The 10,629-nt window shown below is 45.8% G+C and overlaps 1 protein-coding gene across 1 annotated transcript in view; it reads left to right on the forward strand.

Moving 5' to 3' along the window:
• Positions 1-10,109, forward strand: part of TAF1 (TATA-box binding protein associated factor 1) — a 77,187-nt gene extending 67,078 nt beyond the window's left edge. The window contains exons 36-39 of the mRNA XM_077763290.1: positions 2,510-2,635; positions 3,857-4,013; positions 5,578-5,755; positions 8,309-10,109. Of these exons, the coding sequence (XP_077619416.1) occupies positions 2,510-2,635; positions 3,857-4,013; positions 5,578-5,755; positions 8,309-8,528 (681 nt within the window). The 3' untranslated portion in view covers positions 8,529-10,109. The remainder of the gene's footprint in view (positions 1-2,509; positions 2,636-3,856; positions 4,014-5,577; positions 5,756-8,308) is intronic.
• Positions 10,110-10,629: the final 520 nt, after the last annotated feature.

Below are 10,629 nucleotides of genomic sequence, written 5' to 3' on the forward strand. Positions count from 1 at the left end.
GGTTAAGTGGGAAGTACATGTATTTTGGTGATAAAACAGGCCTGGGTTTGAATCTTAGCTCTGCTATTACCTAGCTTTGTGAACTTGGGGAGTTAACTTAGGCCCTCTAACTCCATCTCCGTTGCTCAAAAATGTACTTTCTGAGATGATTATAAACATCAGATGAGTTAATTTGCCTGGCACACAGTAGACATTCAGTAAATGTTTCCTTGTCTGTATGACAGCTGTCTACAAAGTTCTCAGGGGCCCTTTCAAATGTAACCAAATATTCTAATGCAAAAGCCTCCCAGCTCCCACTGGAGAACTTTTTTTTTCACTCTACTCTGAACTGATACTGCAATCTGTGTGCTCTGTGTGGGATTCTTGCTGTTTGTATCTCATTCGTGCACTCTCCCTCTCTGTCTTTTACTCTCTTTTACCCCAAAACCTAGGTGACTGAGGGGCCAAGTATAAAGAGCCCTAAGATACCTCTTCCTGGCCCAGAACAAGGAAAGGCTCTTGGAGTATGTGGGCAGATTGGGGCCGGGGGGCTTGGGTGAGTGATGTTGCCCAGGAAGGCCCTTTTTGCTAATAGGCCCACAGCTCCCACAAGGCCCTTTCTGGTAAGTTAAAGCCTGGGTTTTAGCCGTCATTCCTCACAAGAGTGTAGCCACCGAGTGGCATGCGGTTTGCTCTAGTCCGTGACAGCGGAAACCTAGTCCTCTGTGAGTCAAGGCCTCAGACCCAAAGGTCATCTTCCTTTCTTTTTCTCCCCCTCCCACATGGCCTCAGGTGGCTGAGGAGCGCCTGGCCACTGTGTTCCCTCCTGAGCAGGAGCTATTGCCCGGGACAGTCACAGGGACTCCCGTGGACAGTAGGGCATAGATACTGCCTCTTCATCATCCCAGGTCGCCCTCTCGTCGTTGCCTTCCCTCATATACACATCTTGAAGTAGTAAGCCCGGTGCGTTTTCCCTTACCCTGAGGAAGATGCGTCTGAGTAATTGTCCTTACTCATTGCTACTTTCAAACCCAAATGTTATGAAAGTGTGTTTAAGTGTAACCTGCTGTAATTCTGGTTGTATAGAGATGTAACAGTAATCATATGTTACTTCCAGTCCTAAATGGTGGTAGTCAAGACTGTATTTTCACTCGGCTGCTTCCACTTCGCTTGTGTTGCATCACACGTTCCGCTTAACACTTTATCTAAAATTGCTCACTTCGCAGTTTCCCACTAGCCCTTCATTCCCTGATCTTCTCTTCTGTTCAACCATGAGCTTACCTGCTCCGTAATGCTTCAAATTCTGTTTTGACTCTCTTTCTCCAAAACCGTCTTCAATCAGCCTTGCTTGTTTGTTTTAATAAGAAAGAAAGAAAGAAAGAAAGTAACACCAATGTGGGGGTTTCATTAAAAGCAACATGCTCATTGGGAAATAATAAAGAAGAAATAAATTACCTTGAGTTAAGTCCACCACTCAGAAAGAACCAACTGCCATGAACATGTTGGTGTGTTTCCTTCAAATCTGCTGTGTGGTGTGGGTGCGTGTGTGCATGTGCACTCGAGCGTATGTAGATGCGCTTTATTTCAAATGTTTTAATGTTTATTTTATTTCTTTATTTTTGAGAGAGCGAGAGAGCGAGCAGGGGAGGGGCAGAGAGAGAGAATAGTCTTTGAAAACGGATTTTTAAATAGCCGCATAATATTTCTACCCTCCGCCAGATTTTTAGAGAACTCTTTCTTACTTCTCCAGCCTGTTCTACATCAGTTTCTCCTGCCCTCCTGTCACTGAAAAGTCCATTTGCTAAATCCCTGTTCTCTTCAGGAGAGGGAAGAGGGAAGGGAACTATAGTTTATTGAATACCAGGCATGGGGTAAGGAGCTTACACATACCTCTTCATTCTCCCAACAACCTTAGGAGACAGACATGATCACCCATGTTTTTATAATTGAGGAAACCAAGGCTTAGAGAGATTGAATAATCTCTTGAAGTTACTCAGCTAGCAGGTGGTTGAGCCAGGACTCAAACCCAGGACGTTTTGTTCCAGAGCCCACGTTTTTTCACCACTCCATTTTGCCTCATAGCATCATCCTCTGATGAGCTCATAAACGATTAATCCACTACATGCTCTCGCTGGAATTGAAATTCCTTTATCGCACTTCCTACTAGATGTCTCTAACCCAGACAGTCAAAATTGCACAGGTACGAAGCCCCAGGTCCAAAAGCAATAAGCCAAGGCTTAGAAGACACTAGGTTATTGAGCAGAAAGGCTGTCGGGACATAGAATTGCCCTATAGCTTTGATGTTTTTCTGCCTCAGGCTTCAGATCATATACATCAGATGCCTCTCTGCTAGAATGAGCAGCACTTGAAAGATTCCCAAAAACCTGTGCACAGAGCTGTGTCAAACTGTCTTCTCTTTAAATGGATTGCTCTGCATGACCTTCTTCTGCAGTGAATGCCCCAAAGGGGAGTTCTATATTTCTTACTCCCTTTTCCTAAACAGAAGCTAAGTTGTACATTTGTGCCACAGCCTCCTGATTTGTATGACACCAACACCTCCCTCAGTATGTCTCGGGATGCCTCTGTGTTTCAAGATGAGAGCAATATGTCTGTCCTGGACATTCCCACCGCCACTCCAGAAAAGCAGGTGACGCAGGTAGGATGTTCTTTTTCTCTTCGTGACATTGGGAGCGTGCTTTGGTGGGGAATGGGAGAGTGGTGGTGATACGTGACACGTATCATGGTTGATTGGGCCCTTTTGGCCCTGAGAAGGAAGGCTTACAAGTGTGATTTCAAGGCGGGCTGGTGGCAGGTCACGTGACTCGCGTTGTCTTCTGTCTGTCCCCACGGGCAGAGTCAGGCACAACAGCACTTCAGGGAAGGCACGAGTACGAGAAGGTGTGAGGCATCAGAGCAACCTCATAGGTGACTAAAAAGACCAACTCACTGCATTCAGAGTCAGAGTTCAAAACAATTGGCCCTGCTACTGTACTGTATGTATGCTAAATCTAAATGAAAATTGTGTATGAAATTCAGTTACATTTGAGAGATTGGCCTGTTCTACAGGTGTCAGAAGATACTCCTGTTCTGAAGCCAAAAATCCCATCGGCTGTATCAGCCGATCTCAGTCAGGAGATTTGTTCCACTGGAGAGTACCAAACCCAGGGCAGTTTTTCTGTCCCAGAGAGTCAGTCCAACAGAAGCTGAGGAAATCATGAGTTAGGAAGGAAGAGTCTCCTGGTGATGATACAGCAAGAGTAGACCAAGGACCTTCCTATTCTTTGAGTTTGTTGTTGTTGTTGTTGTTGTTGTTTTAACTCTACCAGTGATTTCCAAAGAATGAATGGGACGAAGCACACATGCCTTGAACTATGTAAACAGCCCCCACTAGCTGTGGGGTTGGCTGGGATATCAGGGAGGAGCATCCGTCCCGGGTGAGAGCCCTTGGTTAACTCCTCCTACAGGCACGTCCCTCAATGATGTGCTATTTGTGTTCCTTACTCAGATGCGCCAGGGCCGAGGTAGGCTGGGCGAGGAAGACTCTGATGTAGATATTGAAGGGTATGATGATGAGGAGGAGGATGGGAAACCTAAGACTCCAGCCCCAGTGAGTATGCTTACAGAAAGCTTATGGTTACGTTATACCCTTAACATGATAGGAGCCCCAACTAGTACAGGGCAGGCCAAATCCCAGGGTGATACCAGAGAGTCTCCATAGCGAGGCCCAATCCGACTTTAATCTTTGGACTCAGCCAAACAAGTCTATCCACCACAATTACTTAACTTCTTGTGAGGCAGCAAGGGTGGTGCTGGTGGTGGCTTGTGGTCTCTCACTCGGTCCGTTGATGGGACTCTGACCCCAGCTGGTCTCGTTCAGGAAGGTGAAGATGCAGACGGTGATCTTGCAGATGAAGAGGAAGGAACTGTGCAGCAGCCTCAAGCCAGTGTCCTGTATGAGGATTTGCTTATGTCTGAAGGAGAAGATGATGAGGAAGATGCCGGCAGTGACGAAGAAGGAGATAATCCTTTCTCCGGTAAGTCATGTTGCTTGGCTTCTCTTCTGGGTAGCTCACCGCAGCACCCTGAGGACTGGGGAGGAAAGAGGAAACTCCCGGCCACATGTGCTCTTACCAGAAGCTGCTCTTTCCTAGCAGCCCCATTAGTAGACTCAGAGGACTGAGCACTCACTTAAAGGATGATTACATTCATTAGCCTTAGAGGAGGTGAAGAAATATAACCTAGAAAGTGCAAACAATGACAGTGGGAGAGGCACTGCCTAAGTAGCATCTTTGATTTGAATACTTGACAAAGATGAGAAAGGAGTGTTATATTCATAACAGAGAAGGAAAGTAAGAAAAGACCCCACTTTACTCAACCATAAGAAAGAATGAGATGTAGGGGCGCCTGGGTGGCTTAGTCGGTTAGGCGTCCGACTTTCGCTTAGGTCATGATCTCACAGTTCGTGGGTTCGAGCCCCGCATCGGGCTCTGTGCTGACTGCCAGCTCGGAGCCTGGAGCCTGTTTCAGTCTGTGTCTCCCTCTCTCTCTGACCCTCCCCTGCTCGCGCTGTCTCTCTCTCTCTCTCTCTCTCTCTCTCCTAGAAAAAAAAAAAAAAAACATTAAAAAAAAAAAAAAAAAGAATGAGATGTTGCCATTTGCGACAACACAGATGGACCTAGAGGGTATTACGCTAAGTAAAATAAGTCAGAGAAAGACAGAATACCATATGATTTTACTCATATGTGCAATTTAAGAAGTGAACCAAAACAAACCCAAAAAAGCTGAAACAGACCCATAAGTACAGAGAGCAAACCAGTGGCTGCCAGAGCACAGCGGGGGAAGGGCAAATGGGTGAAGAGGAGTGGGAGGTATAGGCTTCTGGTTATGAAATGAGTAAGGCACTGGGGCGCCTGGGTGGCTTAGTCGGTTGAGCGTCCGACTTTCGCTTAGGTCATGATCTCGCGGTTCGTGGGTTCGAGCCCCGCGTTGGGCTCTGTGCTGACTGCCAGCTCAGAGCCTGGAGCCTGTTTCAGAGTCTGTCACTCCCTCTCTCTCTGACCCTCCCCTGCTCACGTTGTCTCTCTCTCTCTCTCTCTCCTAGAAATAACTAAAAAACATTAAAATAAAAAAAAATATTAAAAGAAATGAGTAAGGCACAGCATAGGGAATTAGTCAGTGACGTTGTAATGGTATTGCATGGTGACAGATGGCAGCTACTCTCGTGGTGAGCACAGTGTAACATATATTGTCAAATCACTGTGTTGTACACCTGAAACTAACACAACGTTGTGTGAAGTCAAATAGACTTCAGTTAAAAAAATCCTACTTGGTTTATTTTGTCGATTATTGGCAGTGGCAGGGAAAAAGAATAGGAGATGATAGAGGAAATAAACCAAGATTGGACTGTGATGAGAAAAGGAAGGGACTCTTTGGGTCCTGTTTCCAAACTGCGGTCTTGCCGATACTGACCTGGGCACTCCTCCGAGGTCGGGGGTCCCGGGTGCCTGTGTGGATGTTTGGCCATAACTCGTTTTGAAAGACCAAGCCAAAGATGTTAATTCTGTCAAGATTATGTCAAGGCCCTCCTTCTTTTCCCAGCTATCCAGCTGAGTGAAAGCGGAAGTGACTCTGATGTGGGGTCTGGCGGGATAAGACCCAAACAGCCCCGCATGCTTCAGGAGAACACAAGGATGGGCATGGAGAACGAAGAAAGCATGATGTCCTATGACGGAGACGGTGGGGAGGCTTCTCATGGTTTGGAGGATAGCAACATCAGGTAATCGGCAGCAGCATGCTCCAAGAGCTGTGGCATCAGAGCCCATCTCTGGTGCCAGAGGGCCCGGCATCGGATCAGTTTCAGCCGGCAGAGATTTCCTGAGTGCCTAGAGCCAGGCACTGTGCTAGGCCCTTGGGGATACACAGGGGAGCAAGCCATGTCTTGCCCTTGAGGAGCTCCCAGTCCGGTGGAGGAGACTGATACAAGTGAAATCGTTACGGATATAATGTGCTAAGTGCTATAGCATAAGTTAAGTACAAAGTGCCCAGTCACCACTGAGGAGGGAGTGCCTCACTCTGATTGGAGTGATCAGGGAAAGTTTTGCAGATGAGGGAACATTTGAACTGGACTTGACAGGCTGAATAGGCATCTCCCAAGTAGAAAAGTGGCAGCAGGTGAGGAGACCCCTAGAGACGGAACAGTATGTTCAGAGGCGCAGAGAAATAGGACAAAGGATGTTCTCGAGTAAAGGGAGGTTGTTGGGAGTTGTGGCTCCACAAGTAGCAGGGGATCGTATTGTAGAGGCCTTTAAATTGGCGTGTTGAGATGCTGGAGTTCATCACTTCAAGGAAGAGGAAGGTTTTTGTGTTAAAAGAACTCTAGGGCAACGGGAATGATTTCACCTGGGATCTGTTAGAAGCGTGGGGGAAAGGAAGGGACATAGAAGAGCTGTTTAGAGGATAGATCAATTGGATTCAGGAGGTAGGGAGGTCAACTATTTCATGAATGGGAATGTCACTGAGCTAGGAAAGAAGAACAACAGGTATTGGATGAAGTGGGAAAGGAGGAGAAAATGAATTTGTCTGGGGTCATGTTAGATTTAAGGGACATTGGATACATCTAGCCAGAGGTATGCAGCAAGCAGTTAGAATCTGTATTGACTCATTAAGCAGATATTTGTATCACAAGTTAAAGAGCAAGTAAGATGTAGTCGCTTCCTTCAACGAGTTCTGGCTAGTGGGAAACCTAGAGCAGGTAAAGAGATGATCATAGTGTGACATGAAAAGTGCTGTGACAGGCAACCGCAGGTTTTTTCTGGGACTTGGGTAGGAGTGAGGTAGAGGAGCTGCTTAGAGGAGGAAACTGAGCTAACTCAGACTAGGAATTAGCTAGATGAAGAAGAAAGCAAAGGGCACTTCAGAGAGCAAGAACAACGTAGGAGGCATGAAACCACTGTAGAGAATGATCCATGATCTGTGTGTGATGGAGCCGATATAAAGAGGTAGGTAAGGATCAAATCATGAAGGGCCCGAAAGTTTGGGGCCGACATTGAACGAGAGGTAGGAGCAGATCTACATTTTGGAACGATTGCTCTGTACCCCAAAAGAAATGCATATGGCCCATAACTATGTGAAAAAATATCCTCCCTAAGAACCAACCAGAGAAGGGCAGTAAAACCACAAAATGCAATATTTTGCCTAAAAGATTGACAGAGATGACAATGAGTGATAATGCCCAGTGTTGGAAGAGTGTGAGGAAAAAGACACTGGTGGTGGATGTGAGAGAGGTATAGCAATTTATCCTTGTAAACCAAAAGCCTAAAAAATTGTGCATTCCCTTTGGCCCCCAACGTTCTGTGTCTAGGAAGTTATTCTATGGCAATAATAAAACACCTTCATCAGGACATTTGTACAAGGAGTTTCATCACAGTACTGTGTTTAATAGGGGGAAAGTTGGAGACAGCTTAAATACCCTAGTGAGACACTTGTCAGATAAGCCCTGTTCTAGCCATAATAGAGCACCATACAGGCAATAAAATAATGCTATAGATACATGTTTATTGACATGGAAAGATGTTCGTTATAATCTCGAGTGAAAAAAGCAGATTCCTAAAAGACTATATAGAGTATTCCAATTTTGTAAAGTAAAAAAAAAAAAGTTAAGCATCTAAGTGAAGTGCGCAGAAAAAAAAATCCGGCAAGTAGATTATCTCTGGGTGCTGGGGTCTTTCTCTTTTTTTCTGTTATAGACTCTACTTCTTTTTTAAACCAGTGAACATGCATTGCTTGTGTGATTTCTTTTTAAGTAAAATTAAGAACAAACAAACAAAATAGAGAGCACTGTGGCAGACGTGTGAAGAATTAATTGGAGGAGAGCAAGACCGGAAGCATGAAGACTGATTTCAGTAGTGCAGGCCAGAGAAAATAAGGGACTAAGCTAAGGCAGGCAGAGTCGAGGTGGAAAGGAGGGGATAGAGAGACAAGATCTGTTGAAGTAGGATCTTTAAGACCATTGACTAATTGGATACGTAGATGACTGAGGCTGTAAACGGTAGATGACACCCTGAGACTGTCGGAACATGAATGGCCCCTTGAGCTGGCGGTGTGTTGTTTGGGCGTGCTTTCATTCGGGTTCTTATATATATTGAAGTTGGCAGAGTGATGTTTTGAACAGGATCATTTCACTCTCGGGGACCTGTAGAACAGTCCAGAATGAGTCATTTTAGTGTCCAGGGGAGGTGAGGTGGGCTGACCCCTTGGTGGCGCCAAGAACGGGACCGGTCAACTAGAGGATGGTGCCTGAGCTTGGGAGATGACATGTTTCTCTTCTCAGTTACGGGAGCTATGAGGAGCCTGATCCCAAGTCGAACACCCAAGACACAAGCTTCAGCAGCATCGGTGGGTATGAGGTATCAGAGGAGGAAGAAGATGAGGAAGAAGAGCAGCGCTCTGGGCCGAGCGTACTGAGCCAGGTCCACCTGTCAGAGGACGAGGAGGACAGTGAGGATTTCCACTCCATTGCTGGGGACAGTGACTTGGACTCTGATGAATGAGGCTTCCTTCGGGCCTTCTTGGTCAGCCTTCCCTGGTCCCCGGCCTAGGCGGTTCACCTTTCCTGACTTGTTTCTGATCACCAGATTAATTGACTAAGAAACAGTAAATAAATTATAATAAGTCACCTCTTCTGATCATCTTGGATCAGTGCCACACTGATTTAAAACCAAGCACCCCCTTCTCCCCTACCACTGACCAAAGGAGAGCAGTCTCCTCCGCCTCCAGTCCCCTCCTTTAGCCCCACTTACTGCTCTTGGTTCCCCTTTTCCCTCAGGAAGGAGAAGACATGACGAAAGGACTAACAACTTTCTGTCCTCCTGGCGTCTTCGAAATTTGCCAACCGTGCTGTCATCTCTGCTCTCTAATTTGCAGGCTGGGACGGGTGGCAGCCCCCTTGCCAGGACACAGAATTGGGTTCTGGTGGGCTCTGCACCCCAGTAAACACATACACCTATCGGACAGAATGCCCGTGACTTTATTATTTATTCGATTATATGGCGAGGCAAATGACTACGAGTCTTTAAAATGACCTGTATGTCCGAAACGATCCATTGCCTTGTGAATGTGTTCTGTGCCCCTCCTCGCCAGGGGAAAGCGTTCCTCAGGGCAAAGACTGTGTGTCTTCTGTTTCTTTTCATGCTTTGAACATGGGCCCATGCATAGTAGGTACTCGCTAGACGTTCCCAGAATCATAACATCCTCAAGAGATTTGTTACTGAGCATCTCCTCCGTGACAAGAACCCTATCAGATCCTTGGGACGGAAAGGTAAAGACGGCACATTGCCTTTGCCGGAAGATCTCACCCTCACGTTGGGGGAGGGGAAGTGGAACTCAAAGCACGTTTATAAATCCTTACAGTGCTCTGAGGTGAGTGCAATTAAGAAGCTAGGCACAAAGTATAGGGGAAAAGAGAGGAGTGATCATGTCCGGAAAAGTCAGGGAAGTCTTCCTAGAGGTAATTGTTAAGCTGACTATTAAAGAATTCGTAGGAGCTTGCCAGATAAAGAAGAGTCCAGGCAGAGCGTGACATGAAATGAAAAGGCCAAAGTCTAGAGACAGCAGAGTGTGTTCCTAGATTGATTGATTGATTGATTGATTGATTGTGCCTGCCTTGTTCCAGAAAGGATGGGAGGTGATTTATGCTGGAACGGCTAGAGATGAGACCGAAAGACAGAGGAAACATATCTTTGATGCTAATAAGTGTGATTTATATATTATAGGAAATGATGAATTCTGGTGGGATGACTGAATCAGATTTGTGTTTTAGAAATGTTCTGTACACTGGATGAAGGAAATTGAGGAATCATATGTAACAGACAAGTGTGACCCCATTTTTGTGAAAGCCCAAACCATGTGCGTATTTATGTGTGTGTGTATACTTGTATATGCAAAGGAAAAGGTCTGAAAGGAGGTATGCTAAACTGTTCTCAGTGGTAACCTCTGAGGAATGGGATTGGAGGAGGGGGGCTATATAGCTTTATGTGTACTGGGAGGGTATTGTGCTTTTATTTCTGTATTACCTGAAAATTTTTTTACAAGTATGTACTACTTTTGTAATAAAATTTTTTTTAAAAAATCCAGCAATAGTGTGGAGAGTGGTTTGGAGGGGAGCAAATCTAGTTCAAGCAAGGGGTAATGGAGCCCAGTCTAGAGCCATGGCATTAAGATGGGGAGGCGGGGCGTGAATTTGAGAGATCTTTGGGGGAGCAGGGGGTGCAGAATCAACAGGATTTGGTGACCCAGTTGTTGGCATTCAGAGGCAGAAAAGGAGGAATGGAAGATGACTTTGAGAAATTTGGTTTGGGAGGTTGGGGCAGGTACGTGGTATTCATTCATTTGTCCATTCAACATTTATCAAGCCCCCTGTCTTTATCAAGCAGTGTGTCTTATGCTGATACAAAAGTGAGGTCGAGTTTCTGATCGCAAGGAACTTAAGGTCTAGAATGAGAGACAGAGATGTAAATAAGTTTAATAAGGCGTGATCATTGCAATAAATACTTACTGAGGATCTACGGTGAGAGGGAGTTTCCAACTCTGTGCAGTAAGGATGGGAAGGCTTCACAGAGGAGACCTTTGAGATGGATCATGAAGAGTAGGTAG

Source organism: Crocuta crocuta, unplaced genomic scaffold (assembly GCF_008692635.1).
Source record: "Crocuta crocuta isolate KB4526 unplaced genomic scaffold, BGI_CrCroc_1.0 scaffold440, whole genome shotgun sequence".
NCBI classification, from domain to species: domain Eukaryota; kingdom Metazoa; phylum Chordata; class Mammalia; order Carnivora; family Hyaenidae; genus Crocuta; species Crocuta crocuta.